The 23575-nt window shown below is 45.5% G+C and overlaps 2 protein-coding genes across 4 annotated transcripts in view; one reads left to right on the top strand and one right to left on the bottom strand.

Moving 5' to 3' along the window:
* Positions 1 to 4638: 4638 nt before the first annotated feature.
* Positions 4639 to 16162, top strand: ACP6 (acid phosphatase 6, lysophosphatidic). 2 transcript variants are annotated; one of them, XM_084843478.1, is made up of 11 exons: positions 4639 to 5096; positions 6320 to 6448; positions 6534 to 6664; positions 7027 to 7106; positions 7212 to 7283; positions 9155 to 9242; positions 12431 to 12563; positions 14443 to 14543; positions 14795 to 14890; positions 15479 to 15638; positions 15960 to 16162. In XM_084843478.1, the coding sequence occupies exons 1-11, from the start codon at positions 4896 to 4898 to the stop codon at positions 16086 to 16088; spliced, it is 1320 nt and encodes a 439-aa protein (XP_084699604.1). In that variant the 5' UTR covers positions 4639 to 4895; the 3' UTR covers positions 16089 to 16162. The 2 variants fall into 2 exon arrangements, with proteins under 2 accessions (XP_084699604.1, XP_084699605.1); XM_084843479.1 differs by lacking the exon at positions 7212 to 7283.
* BCL9 (BCL9 transcription coactivator) overlaps positions 15255 to 23575 on the bottom strand; it is a 49745-nt gene continuing 41424 nt past the window's right edge. The window contains exons 8-10 of one of the 2 annotated variants that reach the window (XM_084843475.1): positions 22571 to 22831; positions 21287 to 21487; positions 15255 to 20414 (exon numbers count right to left, since the gene is read on the bottom strand). In XM_084843475.1, coding sequence (XP_084699601.1) covers positions 19312 to 20414; positions 21287 to 21487; positions 22571 to 22831 — 1565 coding nt within the window. In that variant the 3' untranslated portion in view covers positions 15255 to 19311. The remainder of the gene's footprint in view (positions 20415 to 21286; positions 21488 to 22570; positions 22832 to 23575) is intronic. The other variant, XM_084843476.1, reaches the window with a different exon arrangement.

Genomic DNA, 23575 nt, shown 5'->3' with positions numbered 1-23575 from the left:
GGAAAAAGGGGTGTTCTCACCCACCACCAGTATGAAGCCAAGATTTAGAAGAAAGATATGCTTCCTTGTGCTGGAAAACGGGCACACATAGCTTGCAAAGACCCCGCTTGTGAGTGTAGTGATGCCCACGGGTGTAGCATTGGAATCCCCTGTTTTATGTAAATCCCTCCAAGGCAATATTTCTTAAATGTTATGAACTTCCACATTCCTTCTAAAATAACTAAATCTCCTTCACTCTCTTTCTCACACATACACAGACTACCTAGCTCCCTTATACCCCTTTTTTCTGTTTATAGGCCATTTACTCCTAAATTATTAGCACTCTCACCATGCTTGATGAGTATCTACTATCCCTCTTTTTTTCTTATTCCCAGTTGTAGCTCTTTAAAGGAAACTGGGATTTTTTTTCTGCTCTGCACTGACAAAAGATTATTTACAAGAGAATCAACTGCTAAATCTTTTCTATGATTGCCTGTTGAAAAGAAGAAATATTATTTTCCTTATCCAGTTTCCCCCCCTGACCATTCCCTTTGGGTATACACACTTTATCTAGGGCATTCAATACAAACCCAGGATATTTTCTTTACACAACAGATTTTGCCTACGGCTTACAGGTATAGTTCATGAAATACCCAGCCTGAGTGGATGGGAAACACTGCTTTGCTTTCTCCCATATTAAAAGCTAAGAAACTAGTTTTTCCTCTTATTTTCTCTCCTCTTATTTTCTCTCCAACGCAAGGGGCTTTACCAAGCAATCCATTTCCAAATCCCACTATTGCTCTCTAGTGGACAAAAATATTACAAACATGTCATTATAACCATACTCTGGATTAATATTAAATACTGATGAAAGGCCCATCAAATTTGACTGATGGGGTAGAAAAAGGAGAGGGCTTTTTGTCAATATGCCCCGACCAGCAGCAGCAGCTTCTTGTCATTTACAGAAGGGAAAGGACAGAGAACAGATAAAGAGGTGGAGTGCTTTATGATTATTATTAATAATAATAATTTTATTTAGAATAGTTTATACCACTTAATATAATAAACTCTGTAAGCAATTTACAAACAAAATACTAAAAACCATAGTTAAAATAATATGTAATACAGTGCAATGATAAACAGTTCCACCTTGCAACAAAAATAAAAATAAAGAAGTAAAATTGAACAGTAGCATGGTTAAGTACAAGCCAGGGGAAAACTTGTGTGAGCAGGTATGGTTTCATACTGTGAGAGCGCGCTGCAGAAGCCTCAGGGCGATGATCTCTGCAGTGACAAGCCAAATAGGTTACAAGTATCCTGCCAGTGTCTTGTAGAGGCAAGCTGGCAGCAGTGTCCAGAGTGATCGGCTCCCCACTTCACAATTAACCCCGTGCAAGTCAGAGTGCTATGGGGAGGCTTAGTACAGTCAGGGCCAGAGATATTGGAGCAAGGAAAACTGTTTTGGCAGTTGGCCTCTGTACACCACCACATTGAAGTTGAAAGGAAACACACCCAGATGGGAGCGAAGGCAGGACTTTCAGCTGTAATTCAAGGGGTTTGACAAAAGTGGGCCACTAACCATTCAGGAAGGACAGCCAGTGGCATACACATACCCCCATTGTTGGGGGCTCATAAGTAATGGAACAAACCAACATCATTTCAAACTTAAGGATTGCCTTTAATACCTGGATGAAAATCCTTTGCAGTCAATGACTGCCTGAAGTCTGGAACCCATGGACAGGACCAAATGCTGAGTTTCCTCCCTCGAGATGCTTTGTTGTTGTTGTTGTTGTTGTTGTTGTTCAGTCGCTTTGCCAGGCCTTTACTGCAGCTGCCTTCAGCTGCTGCTTGCTTGTGGGTCTTTCTGCCTTCAGTCTTGTCTTCAGTAAGTGAAAGGCATGCTTGATTGGGTTGAGATCAGGTGTCTGTCTTGGCCATTGAAGAACATCCCACTTCTTTGCCTGGAGAAACTCTTGGGTAGCTTTTGCTGTATGTTTTGGGTCATTCTCCATCTGCAATATGAAGCGGCATCCTATCAGTTTGGCAGCATTCGGCTGAATCTGAGCAGAAAGTATAGCCCTATACACTTCAGAAGTCATCCTGCTGCTTTTATCAGCAGTCAGGTCATCAATAAACACCAGTGACCCGGTTCCATTGGCAGCCATACATGCCCATGCCATAGCACTGCCTCCACCACATTTGACAGTTGATGTGGTATGCTTTGGATCATGAGCGGTTCCTTTGCTTTTCCATACTTTTCTCTTCCCATCATTCTGGTACAAGTTAATCTTGGTTTCATCAGTCCCAAGAATCTTATTCCAGAACCGGGCAGGCTTTTTTAGGTGTTTGCTGGCAAAGGCTAATCTGGCCTTTTGGTTCTTGAGTGTTACCAGTGGTTTGCACCTTGTTGTGAAGTCTCTGTATTTACATTCATAAAGCCATCTCTTGACTGTAGATGTTGACAATGACATGACTACCTCCACAAGAGCGTTCTTGACCTGGCTAGATGTTGTGAAAGGGTTCCTTTTCACCATAAGCAGAATTCTGCGGTCATCCGCTGTAGTTGTCTTCTGTAGTCTTCCAGGCCTTTTGCTGTTGCTCAGCTTCTTTTTCGGGATGTTCCAGACTGTTGCATTGGCCACTCCCACTGTTTTTGCTATCTCTCTGATGGGTTTATTTTGATTCCTCAGCCTAATGATGGCTTCCTTCAGTCGCAAGGGCACCTCTTTGGACCTCATGTTGGGGGTTCCAGTGAACAGCTACCAAATGCAAATGTGACACTCAGAACCACCTCCAGGCCTTTTCTCTGCTTGACTGGTCATGGGGCACCCAGGAAACAGGACACACCTGGCCATGCAGCTGCTTGTCAGCCATTCGTTCCATTACTTATGAGCCACCAAGGATGGGTGTGTGTGTATGCCACTGGCTTTCCTTCCTGAATGGTTAGTGCCCCACTTTTGTCACACCCCTTGCATTACAGCTGAAAGTCCTGACTTCGCTCCCATCTGGGTGTGTTTCCTTTCAATTTCAATGTGGTGTACAGAGGCCAACTGCCAAAACAGTTATCCTTGTTCCAATATTTCTGGCCCTGACTGTATATAGTGGGGGCGGTAGGAGGTGAAGAAAAGGTTGTTCCAGCAAATGCCACCATACTATGGCTTGACAAGAATTTAGGTCACATTGGAAGTATATGTGTGCGCACACCTATCACAGAAGTTCAGCACAACCAAATTAAGAGAAGCCAGCAACATTATTTTATACAGATATTCCAGGGTCTCCAGTCCCTGGTGATCCCCAGTATCTAGAGCAGGGATAGGTAATGTGGCGCTTTCCAGATGTTTTGGACTACAACTGCCATAATCCGACCATTGGCCATGCTGGCTGGGCCTTATAAGAGTTGTAGTCCAAAACATCTAGAGGGCAACAAATTGCCTACTCTTGGAATAAACAATAATACAGGGCTAGATGAACCAATGGTATAAAACAGCTTTGTATGAGCACAGTGGCATCCAACCTGGACCGTTGGCTATGCTGGCTGGGGCTTATGGGAATTGTAGTTCAAAACATCTGGAGGCATCACATTGCCTACCCCTGATCTAGAGAGAGATGCAAGTTTTGTCTCCTCTCAACAGTGTCCCACGTAAGATTCCATTTATTTTGATCCATATAGGACAAGCCAGCTTCTCCTAAAATATTGAGAGAATGGCATGAAATGCTGGGAATGGCCTTTTTCTATACAAGTCAGGTGCCCATAAGGAATCATGATGGCCATTCAGAATAAACTTTTGGAAAATTGAGAAACTGTCCTGGGCACAGCCATAAAAAGGAAATCCGGTTATTTTGAAATCCGGTTTTTTTTGTTTTGTTTTTAAAGAATAACTGAATTATCACTTTTAAAAAACTATTCAGAGTTACTTAGGAGTAAACCTCATGGAAATAGGATTACAGTGTTAAAAACATCATTGATTTTTATCCACCGTGAGAATATGTAGCTACGCTTTATTTTTTCAACGCAGGGAAGGAAATAATGCAGGTGAGAGGATTTCCCCGTTTTACGGGCTGCCCAGAACGTAGGAGAGTGGGGGGAACTGGGGCAATTTACCCCAGGCTCCCGAAAAGCAAGGAGCTCCCTGCCAGCGTCCTGCGCGTACCAATTTACAGCACGAAGGGCAGCAAAAGCCAACATAAATCATACTTAGAGTAGACCCATTGAAATTAATGGGGCTTAGTCATGGCTACCTTAAATCCCATTCATTTCAGTGGGTCCACTCTAAGTGGAACTTATGTTGGGTTTTGCCCAAAATCGCCGCCAGGATTCACGAGATCTCACGCCCGCGCTCCGCGCTTATCCCCGACTCAACACCCAGGGAGGCGACAGGCAGCAGGCACAGCCCTGCGCACGAGGCCCGCCGCCCCCGCTGCGCGGGCCTCCACTCGTCGGGCCAGAGGCATCCCCGCCTCTTTTCCCACGCCGAGCACATGACCGGCTGGGAAAGAACGGCGCAGCTCCCACCCGGGGATGCTACGTCCCCGGGCCCTCTGGGACGTGTAGTCCTCGAGCCCCGCCTTGCCGGGGGAAAAGAAGCGAGCAGCGAAGGAACAAGGAGACTTCATTTCCCATGATCCACCTCTGCCTCGTAGGGATCCGGGATTCCGCCCGGGGCGAGTCGTAGCGGGACCTGGTCTCACCTGCAGCCTTCCCACGCTCTTGCTCCGCGCTGGGATTCCCGAGCACCGGCGGCGAGCGAGGAGGGCCGGCTGGCTCTGCTTCCAGGAGCAGCGCCTCGGTTCTCCGGTCGGCTGCCGCCGGCTCTGCCCGGCTCCCCCGCTCTGGGTTTCCGCGTTGTCTGCAGCGGGCGGGCGGCCGGGCTGCGTCCGGCGAGGGCTCCGGGCTGCCTCGCGGGCCTTCCCTTAGCATGAGTCTGTGGGCCCGAGCAGGCATCTTGGGCACCCTGGCTTACTGCGTGCACAGCAAGGGCAGAGCCCTGGCCGAGCCGAAGAGGGGCAGGACGCCCGGCGGCGGCGACAGCAGTGGCCGGCTGGACCTGAAACTGGTGCTGGTTCTGTTCCGGCACGGAGCCCGCACCCCTCTCCGACCCATCCCCGACGTAGAGCAGGTGAGGCGCGGGCTGGGGCGGGGCGGGGCGGGGCGGGGCGGGGGCCGGGACCATCACCCGCGCGCCTCTGCCTTCTTCCCCTGCCGCTGGGACAGAGTGAGACGGGAGCCGCGTTGGGAAGGGGCGGCCTGAGGGGACGTCGAGGGGAACGGCAGCTGCAGCATCGCCCAGCTAGTCGAAAGTGCTGGGTGGGGCGATAAAAGGAAACAGCAGCGCCTTCCTTTATATAGCGCTTTTGAAGGTTCAAAGCGCCTCGGATACATTCAGTGATCTTTGTAGCAACCACCGTGTAAGCTAGACCATGATTTTTCCATAGAAAGAACTATTTACCGATATGCCCCCTGTTGCAAATGCGGGCTGAGGCAAGAGTGCGCCTAAATATTACCTAGTGAATTCGTGCAGATAGGCCTTCTTTGAACAGGGGACTCCCTGGTTTTGGAAATTCCTGAAGCAAACGGCAGCTAATGTCCCTCCTGAACATGCCGTAGTTTTCCAGCTGAGCTAAAAGCCAGTTACTACGAGAGGTGCACGCTAAAGGGAACAGAAGTTTTGTGAGGAGCAGCAGAGGTCACTGAGGTCGCAATCCTATGCCCCCCCCCTGCCTAGGAGGAAGCCCCCACTGAATTCAGTGCTTCAGTGCATACAATGGCACTGTGAGCCTACTTGTCCTCCCTTGACAGTGCATGCCTCGCCACAGCCATGGCATGTGGGACTGAAGTATACATTGACTCGAAGGTTTGCTTTGCTCATGTGTTGATAACACATGGCAAAGTACAAAAAATATAGCAATGCCACACCTTCCTACAGCAGATCTACAGTCTCTGATAAAGGTCCACATTTTTCCCAGAAGGCCAAAGTAAAATGTAGAGAACATGGAAGCAAACTTATAGATGGTGTGTAAGGTTAAGAAAACATAGAGTGTTGCAGAGCTAAGAAAATGAGCTCTGTGTGAGATCAGCTGAATTGTGCCTGCAATGCAACGTTGCAAGAGTGCGTTTCCTGTCCTACTGGACAGGACATGACGACAGAGAGTGGTGCAGTGCTTCTTCCCTCATTCCTCGTTGTGTGCTGCAGCATCAACCTGTGAGCACTGGAAGTTATTGCCTAAGCCAGACTTTCCCAACTGGTACCCTCGAGATGTGTTGGACTGCAGCTCCCATAATTCCCAGCCAGCGTGGCTATAGCTTCCTAATCGAGCTCCTTTCCCCTTGTATTTTGAAAAGGTGGAGTGGAATCCTGCTCTTCTGGAGACCCCTGCTCAAACGGAATTTGACTACACAGTCACTGATCTCTCTGGTGGGCCAAGACCTTATTCTCCTTATGAAGAAAACTACAAAAAAATTACACTGAAGGTGGCACAATGTATTTTCCTTCCAAAACTTGCCTTTCTGCCTGCCGCCTTAACAACAAATTTAAATAGAATTTTTCTGTTCCCAGGGTGGTGCAATTGCAGGGCAGCTGACAAAAGTAGGCATGCAGCAAATGTTTGCACTGGGAAAACGGCTAAGGAGACGTTACATCGAAGAGCTCAATTTCTTGTCACCAGCATTCAGGCCTTCTGAGGTCTTGTGAGTCTCTAAATATTCCAATTTCCTTCCTAACAGCTGTTTGCTCTTTCTGCTAACTCTCTTCCCCCTCCCAATGTCGCATTATAAGCCTCAGCAGACTTCCTGTCAGGTCCTAGTTGTTTTCCTTCTACACAGGTTTAGTTCAATGCTAAGAATCTCCAGCTAGCCCTGAGAAGTGGGCATCTGGTGGTTTCGCATGTGTCCAAGAGGGTGTTCTACAGACCTTGGCATAGTCAGGTGGTTCCTGGAACTGCTGGTGGTCCATGGACTAGTGAACTCCTCATGTCTTCCCCTTGCCGGTTTGTTCAAGAAGCGGCAGCCACCTGTTTGCTCCTTTTCATTGGCTACCTTCTGTCTTTCAGTGTTCGTTCCACTAATATTGTTCGGAATCTGGAGTCAACACGGTGCTTGCTAGCTGGGCTGTTCCAACAGCAGAAAGAAGGTTAGCGATGAAGGGGAGCTTCTCACTGCTCTCTCCTCTGTCCTGCCTTACATGGTCCCCTGTCACTGGGATCCTCACTTTTTGTGCCACTTGTTCTTTTTCTAGATGACCTTCCCTCTGTTCATCCCTATCTACCCTTCCACACCCTGATGCATTCTGTTAGTCTCCACCTACACGGTAAATGAGGAGGAATTGCAGTGGTGACTTGTCTGCAAAGGAGTTCTGGGTCTCCTTGCTGTAACTCCCAGGGAAGAAGCTGTAGTGTGCAAGGTTTTGCAGCATACACGTTTCATATTTTGCTCAGTACTCCTGAGTGGGTGCCCCTCCTTGAGTTCATGCTACTGGAGGTTTAGTCTTGGTTTGATTTTTGGTTTGAAAAGCGGGCAGTGAGAAGGCAGGTTCCTTATCTGTAACTGTAGTTCTTCGCATGCGCATCTGTGCCGTCACCCAGGGGTTCTGTGCCTATATGGAGCAATATTTGGAACCTTCTAGAGCAGCCTTCCCCAACCTGGTGACCTTCAGATGTTTTGGACTTCCAACTTTCATCAGCCCCAGCCAGCATAGCCTATCGTCAGGAATGCTAGGAGGTGTAGTCCAAAACATTTGGTTGGCACCAGGTTGGGGAAGGCTGTTCTAGAGAATATTTGGAATCTTCTAGACAGGTGTGCTCAACACATGGCCAGAGGAAGCTGCCAAGGCACCTCCTCTAACCCAGGAGACAGTAGCATTGCTGGTGGCGCTGAGAATGTGCACAGTGGTATAGCTGACCTCAGAGGGTTTGGGGCCTTTGCCTTGGCTGTCGAGAGGGCTCATTCCCACAACATTGCTCTAAGGTGAGTCGACCTGTTGCGGTACATCTGCTTCATGAAGCTTTGGCAATCCAGGCAGGTATTCACTGTGACTCCTTTCACCTAGGCAGAGCAAACAATAGTCATGGCTGTCTGATAGGAGGTAAGTGGAATGTGGCGGAGGGGTGAGGGGGAAGCGTACCCCACAAACGGCACATCTCTTGAATAATGACCATTGTGCCATAAGCACCTGGCTGGCCTTGGCAAACTGAACTGAAGGGGAAACACAACGTTCACAGAAATGAAAGAAAGGGGAAGGGAGAAAACAACAAAGGAAAAGAAGTCCCTTAGCTGTCATGAGGGGAAGTTCACAATGAACTGTGCTGGCCAGAAAGGAACTAGGTGGGAAGGCTGTGGCCATGTCACTAGGAGTATCTGCCCTAAAGGAGTATGAGCCTGGGGGCAGGGGGTTGCTGCTGCCGCAAAAATGTTTATTATTTAGCTCTAGAAGATTCCAGATGATTCACTGTGGAGGCACAGAACCCATACATGGGACTGCACAGAGACCCAGAAATAACCAAACAAACATCAAATGAAACTTTGAAAGGTATGATACCAGGATGAAGTAACACACTAAATATATGTGCATTCTGCTACCCATGGGGAATTTGTTTGGAATCAACCTTTCTTGCAGCAGCTCAGTGCTTATAAAACTTGATCAATGTGGAACTGTTAGGAGGGGCGGAAGCTTCTGAGTTTAACGCTGGTTCCATAAAGCCCAGCATTTATAACAGCTGTTGTTATTAACTGTTTTGATTAAGATAATGGCATGCTGTGGTGTAAATTAATTTACAAGTAAGAGAATCCTATGGTGTAAGTTGTTATATGTAAGAGCTGAATATATCACCAGCAAGTATTTGAAGGCCTGTGTTAATTAGTAGTAATCTTTACTTAGCATTTAGCACAGTGGGCCTTATTAGTTTATAGGCATGATTTAAGGTTGGCTTGGAGCAAAAATGTAATTGGAGTAGAGACATGTATGTGTTCAAGTGCAGAGGAAGTTCCCTAATGAGGTTTGCACAGATCATGGCAGAGATGGGTAGGAGGCTGTCCTAACACCTAAAATCCAAAATGTGGCTCTAAGATTATACATGATTTTACATTGGTATGAAGTGCAAGATGAGATTTAATTCTAATATCTTAACGCTTTAAAAACAGTTCTAAGTGTATGAGAACTAGACATTTTTGTCTGTCACGCAGGACCTATTACCATAGTTACAGATGAAGCAGAATCCGAAATCCTTTATCCCAATACGCTGAACTGCCAACGGCTGAAACGTGTAAACAGGTAAGTTGCCACAGTTTTTCTGACTGTTCGGTGCCATTGTGCAGACAGAAGGTGCAGTGGCAAGCTGGAACTTAATTGGCATGATGTTTTCAGAAGGCAATGACCTATATTATATGCAAAAGCCTCTTGCAAATAACGCCAGGTTTTGTCATAGCCCAAAAGCTGCTGCAGTAAGATTGAGAGACCAGTGCAAAACATTCAAACAAAAAAGAAAAAAAGCAAAGTGTGCTCCTGTTGTATGGTAGAATGCTTGCCTTACTGTGTTACGGATGAATATGTTTAAACTAACACACCTATATTGTATCAATAGCAGGAAAAAAGGAAATCCAGCAAATAATTCGACATACCTTGGCTTTTTTTTTTTTTTTTACATTTGAATATTTCATTGGTAAGTTATAGCGGCATGGTGGTATGTCGGTTTCACCAAATTTATAGTGCCGTTCCCAGGCAGCTATTATGGAGTATCCCATGCCTGAGCCAAATGAATTTTAGGGAATAGATAATGTGCTTGCTGTAGGATCCTTAGGGATTAAAATGGAGGAGGCTTTCTAATACGGTGCTGCACCAGTGCCCAGTTCAACCCCCCCAAGTATTACCAGCTTGCATTAAAAGCCCATGGGGTAAGGAGAAAACACCAGTCTGCACTTTCCTGGTACAGCCAATACACCATCTAAAACTATCTCCCTGGACTATCCTACTTCTGTAAGAAATATGATTGGATCCAGGTTTAGGCATGTGTAACTGGGCTGGTGGAATCAGACGTCCACTCCCCTCTTCCTTGCAGCAGCCTCTCCAGCCCCCTGAAAATGGGGGGTGGAGTGGCGGACCCTGCTGAATGGGGTGAGCTGTGGTGCGGGAGGGTGGGCATCCCTGAAAAATTGGGAAGACCTTCTATGAGCAGAGCCCTTCCATTTGTGGAAGGTAGAGCCTAGATCCAATCCCAAATTTATAGTTTCCTTTTAAATTCCTTTTAAATTTATAGTTTCCTTAAGCTTGGCAAATGTAGAGATTTTGGGAGATGGCAGTAGGCTAAACTCCAGTGTTGCAACAGCTATTTAGTGATTTCTGCTGAAAGATTTCCTGCTTCTGAGCTGCTTGAGATGTGAAATTTTCACATCCTCCTCAGCAGCTCTTGCTTTTTTGTAATTCTGAATCTCAAGATCTGAACTTCCTGTGTGAATCTGTACTGGCTAAATCCATCACTTCAAACCTAACTGCCCTGCAGTCCTCGTCCTCTCTTGAGGGAGTCCAAGTGCACAAGATCACCATGCAGTGAGGGCAGCTTACTTTGCTGCCATTGTGTTCACACAGAATAGATGCTTTTCCATGCTGTGCAAAGCCGCCTTTGCCAGGTTACTGGAGAGATAGAGCCTGGAAAAGACAGGATACTTGCTGTGAACAACCTGCTTCGTTCTTTGCAGATAAAGTAGCTTGGATCTGCCTTAGTTTGGGTCTAACATCAAGGCAGGGCAGGTGGATGTAACCTTGGCAACCGCTTGTCCAGGTGTTTTGGGTACTTTTCAGGTGTCTTGAGAGGAGAGGGTGGAGTACCTGTGTACTCCACCCTTGCCCTTTCTGGATGATTAAATTGGCAAAGGTGGGACTGGCCTTATGGTTAAAGGAAATGATTATGGCCTCCTTGTGGGAGGGATGTGATCTCTCTCACTTAAAGGAGGCAGCAATGAGACCTTCATTTATTTAACCTCTCTTGACGGAGCAGACTTAGGAAATTATAGGCCTGTCTCAAATGCACCATTCTTGTCCAAGCGGATGAAGGTGGTAGCATTACAACTCAGGCATATCTGGGTGATACTGATTATCTGGACCCATTTCAATTGGGATTTCAGATGGGATATGGGACTTGAGACTGCTTTGGTCACCTTGGTGGATGATCTGCACTGGGAGCTTGATTGGGGGCAGGTGAGTGCGGCCCTATTGGTTCTCTGGGAGTTCTCAGCAGCTTTCAACATTGGTATCCTTCTGGACAGCCTAGCAAGGTTGGGACAGTGTTACAGTGATTCTAATCCTTTGTCACGTTGTGTCCAGAAGGTAGTGTTGGAGGCCTCCTGTTCAGCACTATGGCCATTGGCTTATGGTTGCCCTCAGGGTTCTGTCTTGTTCCCTATGCTTAATATATACATGAAACCACTGGGAAAGGTTATCTGCAGCTCTGGAATTAGGCGCCATCATTAGCTGATAACACCTGGCAATACAGTTCTTTGTTGCCTGCATCCAAGGAAATGGTTGATGCTCTTGAATGTTGCCTAGGTTCGATAATGGATAAAGGGGAACACACCGAGATTAAATCCAGACACGATGGAGGTGCTGCTTGTCAGTAGAAAGCTTGGTTCATAGGTTGGTGTTCAACCTGTTCAGGAAGGGGTAGCACACGCATACATATATGCGCGCGCGCACCCCCCCCCCCCAAAAGGTCAGGTTTGTACATTGTCCCTGGATGTTCAGGTGGCAAAGACTGTTGGCACAGCTACATTTAGTGAACTACCTATAACCATTCCTGAATCAGTTGATCTGGCAACAGTTATCCATGCTTTGGTCGCATTGCAGTTAGGCTATTGCAGTCTGTGTAGGGCTAGTTTTGAAGAACATCCACAAGCTTCAGTTGGTGTAAATTGCAGCATCTAGGTTGCTAACCCGTGTATGGTATCATGATCATATCTCCCCTATGTTGAAAGATCTGCACTGGTTCCAGTTGTTTCTGGGCTCAATTCATGGTGTCATCTTAACCTTTAAAGTTTGAAAAGGCTTAAGGCTTGGCTATTTGAGAACTGCCTGTCTCGTTATGAACCTGTCTGGTTATTAAGATCTGCAGGAGAGCCCTTTTGAGAACCCTCTGCTACTCACAGAGGCCTGTTCAGCGTGCATGCATGAAAAGGCTTTCTTTTCCATTGCTCCCAAATTGTGGGATAATCTCTCTCCAGAGCGAAGATTGGTCCCCATGATCTCAGATTTTTGGAAAAGCTTTTGGCTTTCTAAATTATGAGTAGTGTTTTTAATGTTTAAATGTTTTCATATAGTTCTATTGTTTTTATGCATGTATTTTTATTTGTATTGTGTACACTGCCGTGATGACATTTGTAGAATAGCAGTATATATCAATCAGTCAGGTTCTTCTCCCTCCCAGGCCTACTTCTCAACTGTAAATTGAAACATTTCCTTGTCCTTGACAGAGCTAGGTTGGCCAGTATGCATTTGCAGCCAGGCATCTCCGACGATCTGAAGACTGTTAAACAGAGCATGGGCATTGGCAGTGAGAAGGCAGTGGATTTCTTACTCCTCTTTGACAACATCTTTGCAGAACAGGTATGCTGCATCTTCATAGAAACAACCTCTGTTTTCTTTGGCTATTCAAAGAATGCGCACAAGCAGGTGGGAGAAGCTGCATGGAAGGCAGTATAGTTAAGTGACCATTCAGCTGAACAGCCCTCATTGAAGAAGTAGGAAAATGGCCGAGGCTCCTCTAGCAAGTTAGAGAGCCGCCTCTCTCCCTTCACAGCCCTTCTGAAAAACTTATGTTTTTTTGTAAGGCCTTCGGCTTCACCTTTTTAAGTTTGCATGATTGCACTTAGTCACGTTCATCTTGTTCGTTCTCTCTCTCTCTCTCTCTCTCTCTCTCATATTCTCCCATGTGTTGTCTTTTCCTTTGCCTATTTTATAAGATTGTAAGCCCATTTTGCTTATGAAACTCCACAGAGTACCACTTACACTAATCCTATGGGAATGGCTGTAAGCCACCGAATTCGGAGCTGTATAGCCATCCAAAGCAGAGCGGGAGGTGCAGTGCCTCCGTGCTCCTCCTGCTCTGAATTTTCACTAGACAGGCATTTTTTGCCATCTAGCAGAGGTGTTAGGGAGGGAAGGAGGCCTGGGGATATGATATAATCCCTCCCCTCCCACCACCACACCCCTTTTCCCTTTGCAACCTCAGGGAGGCAGCCAGCACGGTTCTCTCTGTGCCTGCTGCAAGGGGGAGGGGAGTTCAGACCCCTGGGCCTGAGGTCTGAGTGCTGTTTCCGACCTCAGGTCCAGGAATTTGAACTAGCCTATGCCTACCCCCACCACCCCCATCAGATTGCTCTTTTTGAAACATTTATTCCCTTGGTCCATATGGCTTCCCTTTACAGGTATTACCTGTGCAATATGGGACCAAATCACGCACAAGCAGTTCCCATGATGTGATGCATGAACTGGGCCTATAGTTCACTCAAAGTGTATCTGTGCTCTCCCCTTCGCCTGCTCCGAAAAATACTGATTCGGCACTAAACCTTAAACGGTGAGGAGGAGAAGAGTCTTAAGTTGAAACATCTTTGGAGTTGATAGCTGTAGAAGCAAAGACTTAATGTGAATAAATGTCCACATTTATAAATGGCAGTCAGTAAAAACAAAGCACTTAAAAGTAGCATTTCTCAATAACTTAACTCAAAATGTCCTTTCCCACTCCCCCCCCCCCAAGTCTGACTTTCAAAGTTTTTATATTCAGTGCTCCCTCTCTGTGTCTATTTGCCTGACAAACCACCTGCGCATGCCAAAAATTTGGAGGCACACTCTTAGTTCATGTGGGGTATCGGCCAGGCTTCTGGCACCTCCACTGCCCTGCATACACCACAAATGCAGCTTAAAACACACTCAGCTTGAGCAGTGCAAGGCAGAGGAAGATCAGCAGTACTGGGTAAGCTGTCTTTGTAGGAAGCTTGTCTGTCATTGAGAAGCTTCCAAGAACCCAGAATTCCCTGCAACATTGTTCAAAAACCACTCTTGCAGCATGCAACACAGCAGATCCATAAACTGTACTCCACGCTGGCACTTCGCCTTTTATGAAATAATACAAACCCAGTCACCTCATTCTAAACTACCCCTGGGCATCATCTCCAAGCAGGTTCTCTGCACATCCTGCTGCTGTAACCCTGATCCACTCACACTTGCTTATTAAAACAGTAACATAATTCTATTCATATAGCCATTTGTTCATACTACAGGGCGAGGTGGTCTTAATGTATAGCTTTAGACAAGGACATAAGCCATTCCCCTGACACCAGTTGCTCATCCAGGTTAGTACTAAACACAGACCTCAAGACACCCAGTCATGAATGCATGGATGTTGTTCATGCTTGATCTTGGTTTGCTTGTCATTGCAAGCTTACAGGCTTGTATTTTGTTTAATTCATACTATGCTGTCTTTTAGACACATGATCTTCCGAGTTGCCCTGTTCTGAAGAGTTTTCTGCAAATGATTGAGCAGAGGGCTGTGGACTCACTCCTTTATGTTACAGATCACAATTTAAGGTGAGCAGCCACAGGGCTGGTGAGGGAGGACTGAGTGGTAGGTAAGTGGGAGGATTTATATGCTTACACCTACAGTAAAGCACAGCACCAGTTAGCATTACAAAGTTAGCTTCTTGCATAAGCTAGTAACACATGCTCCTCCTAGCTACTAATCCCTTTTACTTTTAAACTACTTCTGTTCCTCTTAGCAGTTAAGCTTATCTAGAACTGTTAAAGATGTTGCAATGTGTCCTCTCTTTTTTTCCTTATAGGGAGACTCTTCCGATGGCTGTCGGTCCACTTCTAAGTGCAATAGAGAAGAACATTAAGGAAGCAATAGAGCCTTCCTCTCCTGCTGTCAAGGACAGGTACACAGATTACTGATATTTATAGCCTCTTCCTAACTTCACTTGCAAAGTTTATGCATTCAGAGTTGACATGGGTCATCCCACTGAGTACCGCATGCTGACAGAAACCCTGTGTGAGAAATGGGACAAAGCAGGTATGGGAGAAGGCCTTGAGTAAAAGGGTGGGATGGAGGTGGGGACAGGTGGCATGTTAACATTTTTCCTATGGAATTCTGGGGAGATCAGAGAGTCATGACAGTTCTAATAGCCAGGATTTGCCTTGAGATACTTACAAATTTGACAAAGGTCCCTTGTAAAGAACCCAAGTTAAACATGCATGTCCTGAACTTAGCTCACACAGGAAGTTTCAGATGAACAAGTAGAATGAGGTGCTTGCATGAAAAATGCAGATAGGAGAAACTCCACTAGGCTGAAGCTTTCGTGATTTAGTTAATACAGTCACCTTTGCCAGCAAGAACAGACACTAGCAACACAGTTGATACCCCATGTGAATGGAAAAGGTAGCTCAAAAGACTCATTGGTTATACAGTGAATATATGTCAGTGCTACTGTAAGACTGAGTGACATTCATTTTGTGTTTTCCTTTAGGAAGCTCATTCTATATGCTGTTCACGATGTTACCCTCTTCCCGTTGCTGATGGCTCTGGGTGTTTTTAATTCTAAGTGGCCTCCATATGCTTCAGACATGACACTGGAGCTCTACCAGCATTCCAAGGACTGGTTTATGCGGCTGACTTACAATGGAGAGGTAGGGATTCCATGCTGATGCTGCTACACATGCGCGCGTGCGTACACACACGCACAGCCTTGAGTGAGATCTGGGTGAAGTGCAAGCCAGAGTTTGGCATTCATCTGAATACTCGAGCAGCTTACTAAAGCTGGCACATAGGATCTCTTAATACCTGCTTCAGGCTCTCTAACCTAACTTTTGTCTATTTTTTTTAAGCAACTTGGTTTTCTTTACAAGACAGTATTGACGCTGTACAAGATGGTTTAACTTTTTCTCCCAAGGTGCTCTGGTAATGCCAAGGAGTGGTAACTTTAGATATTTTGGTTTGTTTTTCTGCAGGAACTGGTTCCAAGAGGATGCAGAACTGGTCTCTGTCCATTGGAGGACTTTCTGAATGTTCTTTCAACTTATAGTACAACACCGGAGGAATATAAAAAGCTTTGTTCCCAGACAGAAGAGGCACTTTAACAGATAATTGATAATTAAGAATCACTATGTTACAACTTCCTCTTCCTAATACCATAAAAGCAAGGCATTATTCACTTGTGGTCTAACTTGGCAGTTTGAGTAGTGTGGTGGCAAACAGCTTGCTACAGTAACTAAGGTGAACACTGCTTCCCTATTTTGGAAATAGATTTAAGTATCTGAATGAAAGTTTGCATCACTCCCCAAGGCAAGAGTTGGTGGTGGTTATCCAAAGTGTTAGTTACTGTGTAGTACACAATTCTCCTTGAAGAGAATTGTAGGTGTCTTTTAGGAAATTATGCATTTAGTACCTTCCTTCCTTTTAAGCTCTAGTGTACACTTACAAGAGTGTAGTCTTTCTTTAGGAGTTTAAAGGTGCAATCCTATGCATGGCTGCGGCATGCTTGGGAGTTGTAGGACTTTCTTCTGTCTAAACATGCATAGGATTGCGTCCTATGTGGATTTTGACTTGTGCTGAATCTATTCCTGACCTTTCTAAAGAAACAGACTGATACTGGATTTTCTAACCATCCCTTAAGACGTTAATCTGAAAGACTGTTACTCTTACAAAAATCTCCAGACGAAAGAGTGTTTGTTATAACTACAAGACTAATGATCCTTCACACAAATTCTTAATTTAACTTCCTTTGGTTTTAGAATTCCCATGTACACTCACTGCTGTTAGATGTTGCAGTCATTAGCAGGGCAAAGTCTCTTACCTTGAACCTTCTAGTCGCTACCTTATTATAAAAGGTGGGGAACAGCTAGCATTCCTAGGCTTTTAAAACATAGCTTAATTATTGGCTCATGCCGATAGGTTAGAGCTGAGCTTGCAGTGTTAAAATAAAACAATTGTGGAAGAGTGTCATTGGCTAAAATGTAAAAGGAAGTGTGGATGCTAGCTGTTGTAAGCCTGGGAAAATGTAATGGGATGCAAGCAGTTTTAAAAACACACAACTGGATGCACTTATCAGTAACCACCAACCCAAAGCTGTTAAGAGTTTAAAAACAGGTGAAGACTCACTGGGGATTACAAATGGCTGCTACCTGAAGTGACAGCAGCACTTGTGTTAAGCAATTTGTTTCAGACTGGGTTTCTGGTGTGCAAGTTACACCAATCCAAATCGACTACTGGAATTGATACAATGCTATAGCAATTTCTCTACCTAAACAAGGATGCTAGCATTAAGCCCTATACTAGTTTGAGCATCTCTCTCCACCCACCCCACTCCCTGTTTAGTATAACCGTGTTACAAAGAGCAGTCAGGACCTCTGTTTTGTGTAGCAGAAGGTGAGGAACAACTCTGAACACATAGCTTGGGAATTGATTAAGGGACCTTCCACAGCAATGTGGGATAAGGATGTTCATACAGAGGAAGCAGTTGTCCTTGCTCCTCATCTTCTCTGATGGATGTAAACAGATGCTGGGCCCATAAGTGTTCATGTGCTCACTTGATAAAGTTGCAGAAATGATTATATTACAACTGATACCAGGATTTCTCTCAGGAAATGGGAGCCAGGCACAGGTTGCTCAGAACAATGTATTAAAGAAGGACTTTTCATATAAAGATCTTGGCTTGAATTCCCCCAGCAGAGAAAAAATCCCTGGTCTAAATTACTGGTTATAAATATTTGAGAATGCTATTCATTTACCAGCCAAGAAAGAGGACAAAGTCCAGGCGATTCTCCAATGCTCTCAGAGTCTGAGAGGGCTCTTACTCTAGAAAACACACTTCAGTGTGACTGGAGTACAACGTAAGCCCTAGGCACTCATGCATAGGAGCATGGCTGTGCTGCTAGCTCTGACCCCTGCACATTCAGTGTGGCAGTTTAAAGAGGAACCCCCATGTGTGAACAGCTGCTGATGGGTAGGGGATTCTTCACCCATATTGTCATGTCCATCCACATGACAAAGGCTGGCTAGCAGCAGGCCTTCTATGCACGAGTGCTCTATGCCCAAGTAACATATGAATAGAGCCTGAATTTACTAAACTGTGCCAAGGCTGAAGATGCCTCTTACCAGGCATGTAGGGCAAAACTTAACTTGGAAGGAAATGCTCTAGAACAAACTCAGAAGTATCCAAACACTTTAACCAGCTACAGGAGGCAGGTTTAGAAATAACCCAAAGACAGAACACTGTATTTTGGCAAAGGAGAAAGGGACTGGTTCGTTATTTTTTTTTTTTTTGTAAGAAACAATATATTTTATTTTTCTGACACCACAGCCCTGGCAAGTGGTTTTGTACCAAATTTAATGGAGGTTACACATAACGTTTTACGCTGGGGAACAAAAAAAAAGATAGCCACAAAAAAAGTCAGGATAACTTTTAGTGTCTGTTCCACTCCCACATTAATAAAGTCACTTGGGGGGGGTGTTCTAAGAAAAGGAGAATAAGAAACAGTAAGACTACTGTAGAATGTAACAGTGTCCAAGTCCAGCCTCTTCCTGAAAGTGGCAACACTCCCAGCATGAGAAGGGGCTCTCCTAGATATACTCCCTAAAATAATACAATGTATTGCAGCTGCCAGAGGAGACAGTAAAGGGGTAGGGAGGACCAAGATGCTTTTTTTTATTTAAAGAGTGGGAGGGAGAGACAAAAAGGTGCTGGACAGCACTCCATAATTTGAAAAATATGTCCTTAACTTATTTTTTTAAAAGATTCCCCCTCACTGAACTTAAGTTCCTTTTGTGCTTTTCATTAATACTCTGCTCTGAGGTCGTAGTTTGGTTTTTCTATACATTGGAGTTGAAGGAAAATAGTCCAAAGTTCTGAAGATGGATTTTCCACCTAAAAGTAAACAGCCTCTCACCCCAAAGACTAAAGTCTCTGCTAAAATCCCTTTTACAATATAGTACAGTACACAAAAATAACCCCCCCAAAATAACTGAGTCCTGGGAGAAGCCAGTCCAAAGGACGTAAACATACAGAGAATGGTGCAACTTGTGACAAATGGCAATTCTCAAAATACAGCTACAGATTCTCAAAGCAGGTGCCATCACAGGATACCCAAGTACACAAAAATAATTTTTAAAAAATAAATCTTAAAAAAACAACCTGTTAAAATGAATTATTTGTTTTCAGGTAATTCCATACATTCGAGATTTCCCAAAGCATCCTCTGGTCTATTTTCACCTATTGCATGGCCAAACTGTGCTCCTGGAGCTCTCAGGACCTGGAATCTCATCTCAATGAGGATTGGAACCATCCAGTCTTTATGTAGCAGCTTAAAACATCATGTTCCCTGGGTTTCCAGGTCCTTGGCTAAATCCTCCCATTCCTACATCAGCAGCCATACCCCGGGGTCTCATCTGTGGGGGAATCATGATGTTCTGTTGGGGTCCTATCATGCCCTGCATTGACATCATCATACCAGGTGAACCCACAGGTCCTGGGTGGCCATACAGCCCAGCAGGAGCGCGATCCTTGCCTGGAATCATGCCTACTGGATTGCTCATTAGAGTGGGTTGGCCAGGCATTGTTGTTTGTGCTGGTGACATCATCCGATGGTGAGGTCCCATCATGCCTTGTTGCAGAAAGGCAGGTGGTCTCATTGGGTTATGGCCTGGCATGGATGATGCTGTTCCAAGGGGGATATCAGGTGTGCCCACTGGCCCTCCCATGCCAGGTAATGCCAGGCCCATTCTTGGATTCTGTTCTCCCATCATTCCCTGCATGTGAGAAAAACCAGGCCCAACACCCTGTGGCTGCTTGCGGCCTGGCACTTCCCCACGAGGGAAATACTGTAGTGTCTGGCTAGGCTTCTCAGATGGAATAATCCTGGACAGGTCAAATTCTGGTATTCCAGTGGCTCCAGGGCGAATCACTTCCTGCAACTCTGGATCAGTAAAAACCGAAGGCATGTTGTTTCCTAGGACAGTAAAAGAGTCTGGTCCCCCCGGACCTCCAGACTTGCAAAGTGCTGGATCTGTTGAACTTTGGGGCATGCTGGTGGGACGCCCCAGAGGTCCTTCACCATGGAAGCTCATTCCAGCTGGGAAGTTGCCTTGTCCTCCACTGGGTCCATTATGTGGAAATGGCACCTGCTGGGGAGGGGACTGTACTGGAGGAAACCCCTGTGGGAAGCCAAGGCGTCCTTGAGGTACCAATGGTGGATCTTGGGAACCATGGCTCATCATTGGGTTGTGTGACATCAGGCCAGGTCCCACAGGGACCCCATGAGGAGGTATACTGGGTCCCATAGCATTTGGAGAGGGCATCTGGTTACTGTGAGTTAGAGGCTGAGTCATTCCCATTGGGCTAAGAGTTGGCATCGGACCCGTCTGGTTGGGACCTGAAACGCGAGGATTCTGGGGATTAATGCCCATTCCTGGAGAGAATAGGGGGGGAAATGTAGAAGATTAGAACAAAGGAAGTGAAAACACAAAAACTTTTTGTTAATGGAGTACAAATGCCTTTTCTTCAGGAATCCTAGCTATCCATAGATGCCTCGCTACTGCACTAGCAGTCCTGCTTATAGCATCCTGTCAAAATACTCCAATGCACCCAGTTTCTTTTGCTTTTCACATATTAGTTTTCTTCCAGACCATTTGTATTTAGAGATTCTTATTTTCTACTAAGACAAACACAAAAGTGGAAGTCTGCTGATTAAAGTACCCCAAGAGCTGCTCAAGTGAGGGAACCCTTTCAGTTGCTGACTTCTCTTCCAAGGGTATTCTATACTGTAAAGAAAGGGTAGGCAACCTGCAGCCTTAGTGCTGCATGCAGCCATCAACCCAATTTCAAAAGCCGCCTGCATTCAATCAGCTCAGACTTCTGGCAACAGCGATCTGTTCCTTTCCTGGCAACTTGCTGCAAGGAATGGAAGAGAGAAACAGATAAAAGGAGGTAGCAAGGAGGAGGAAAAATAGGGGTGACCCACCCGCTTTTGGCTCTGGCTGTACCCACCACTGGCTCAAGAAAACCACCACCACTTCCTTCTTGCTGTGCATGGCAAGGTAAATCAGAATTAGTAATCAAGCTTCAAAGATCAGGGAAGACAGATTGCCATTACTGCTATTTTCAGAGAGGAAAACCCAGGGTTCCACAGAACAGTTTGAAAACCACCAATGTAATACAGCAGCAGAAAATTAAATTCAATCCTGTTCTAAAAGAATAATTATGCTAACTTATTCTCGATCCTTTTGCAAGAAGTCACAAGGAAGTGGTATTTGTAAGCAAGGTCTCCAGAAATAACATCACCTCCAAGAGTAGGGAGTCCAGAGCAGAAGTAGAGCCTGTCATTCTGGAGTTGCTTGGCAAAGGTCCAGCTCCTACTCCCAGAGCAGCAAAGCTCAATGTTAGCCACAACAGCCTCACTTAACTTTACTGCTGCAGGATTGTATTCACATGAACCTCTCTCTCTCATCATTTCCACCTCACTGGATAAAGAGGAAGGGGTGCCTTCAAAATAAAAGTAGTATCACAAGTCTAAGCATCTTGGAACCTCAATTAAGAACATGCACACTTTCAAGCCAAGCCCCACCATGTTATACTGTAGAAGAGAAGCTCTCACTATTCAAGTCAGTTTGACATAGCTCAACAGCTTTAAAAATTCTTAGTACCCAGAAACAAGTCCTGCAATGGGAAATTAGTAGGTGACAATTTTATTTGAATCTCTGATGAGAGTACCAACGTTACCAGTCCCAAATGCAGCAACCCGTATTTACTCACAGTAACCCAGTTTGTGCATCATGCTCAATTTCTGGGTTAAAGAACCCAGGAATTGGTGTAGCTGCATGGGAGCATGCTGCCTCCCGCATGCTTGCCACTTCTACTTTCTGGAACAACCCAGGAATGCCCCATTATTGGGTTGTTTCATGATGTCCAAACCCAGCAACTCTGGGTTGTTTTGGGATTAACCCAAAGTTAATCCAACAATCACCCATGGTTTGTTGTTGTTAGGTCTGGGCTGTTTAACCCATAAACAACCCAGTGTTTCTGGCTTCAGGAGTCACAAAACAACCCAGGAAAAGGGCATTCCTGGGTTGTTTCAGAAAGCAAAAGTGGTGAATGCATGGGAGGCAGTGCACTCGAACTCCCACAAAGCCACACTAATTCCTCTGGGTTGTTTAACCCAGGAATTGAATGTGATGTGTGAGCTGGTTCACTGGATCAACATTAGAACACTTTTTGGATTGAGAACTAGTTCTCGCTCATCTATGATAAAAGTTCTCAGGTGAAACACGACCACTTGAGAGAGTCGAGGGAAGAGAATCTCTAGTTCTTGTTGTTGGGGTTTTTTTTGCAACCCCACTTAACACACTGTAAACCCAAGCCTGCTCCATTTTAAGCAAACAGCTCCTGACACCTCAATTTTAGTGAAGTTAGTTCAGTCTTGTGAATTTTGCACGTTCACAAGACTGTTTTGCCACGTGTGAATTACATTTTCATCACATTCTCCCTATGATATTCTCCTCTCCAGACACTGCAACAGCAGAACCAGATGCTACCAGGCACCGCATGCCCAGGGCACTAGTTTCTTACCCGAAAGATTGTTCATTGGCGGTAAGTTTGGGGAACGTGCTGGAGGAGAGTCATCATCTGAGGAGGCTACGGTCTTGATAGCATCGTGGTAGAGCGGTGTAGAACTGGGCATTGCAAACTTGGACATCCGGGACATCATAATGGAGAGAGGATTTTGAGACAGGGTGGGCTCTGGGGGCATTGTGTATGGACTGCTAGAAGGAAGATTTCCAGGAAGAGTCACAGGAACAGCCTGGCTAACCGTTGAAGGGGGTGCACCACCTAAACAAACAGATAAATGCAAGTTAACTAATTGCCAAAGCCTATTTTACCTAGAGCGCTCTGGGAATTTCACTAAAAGTATATGCATTCAAGAGCTTCAAGTGGTCCAGGTTGGATGCCACTGTGCTCATATGAAGCTGCTTTATCCCACTGGTTCAGCTAGCCCTGTATCATTGTCTATTCCAAGGGTAGGCAATTTGTTGCCCTGCTGATTCTTTGACTACAACTCCCATAAGCCCTTGCCAACATGGCTAATGGTTAGGGATTGTGGGAGCTGTAGTCCAAACCTACATCACATTGATGTAGGTTTGATGATGAAGGGCATCACATTGCCTATCCCTCTATTCTGACTGGCAAAGAGATATTTCCCAGCACTGCTACTCAAAATCCTTTTAAACAGAGATGCTGGGGCAGCCTTCCCCAACCTTACGCCTTTCAGATGTGTGGCTGGGGATGCTGGGAGTTGTAATCCAACACATCTGAAAGGCGCTCGGTTGGGGAAGGCTGTACTATGGACTGAACCCGTGACCATCTGTATGCAGAATGATGCGCTCCTACTGAGCTATAGCCCTCCCAAACCACACATACGCACACACACAATTGTACGTGAAGAGCGTTTGAAAGATAATGAGGGAATTGCTTCAGAATCAGGTTGTCTACAAATGATTTAGCATCACATTCTCCATGAACATGCAGTACAGTACAAGCAAGAGTCCACTGCTTTTGATCACACTCTGCTGCAGA

The sequence above is a fragment of the Heloderma suspectum genome, chromosome 3, assembly GCF_057233095.1.
Source record: "Heloderma suspectum isolate Gila_16-S chromosome 3, 16-S_ref, whole genome shotgun sequence".
In the NCBI taxonomy this organism is placed as follows: Eukaryota; Metazoa; Chordata; class Lepidosauria; order Squamata; family Helodermatidae; genus Heloderma; species Heloderma suspectum.
This window is presented reverse-complemented; position numbering and strand designations above follow the sequence as displayed.

Bases quoted from the DNA above. Each gene is read 5' to 3' on its own strand.
- ACP6 (XM_084843478.1), top strand. From the start codon at position 4,896: ATGAGTCTGTGGGCCCGAGCAGGCATCTTGGGCACCCTGGCTTACTGC. The intron at 6,449-6,533 runs GTGGCACAATGT...TTCTGTTCCCAG, and splicing joins ACAAAAAAATTACACTGAAG to GGTGGTGCAATTGCAGGGCA. The intron at 7,107-7,211 runs GTTAGCGATGAA...TTCTTTTTCTAG, and splicing joins GTTCCAACAGCAGAAAGAAG to ATGACCTTCCCTCTGTTCAT.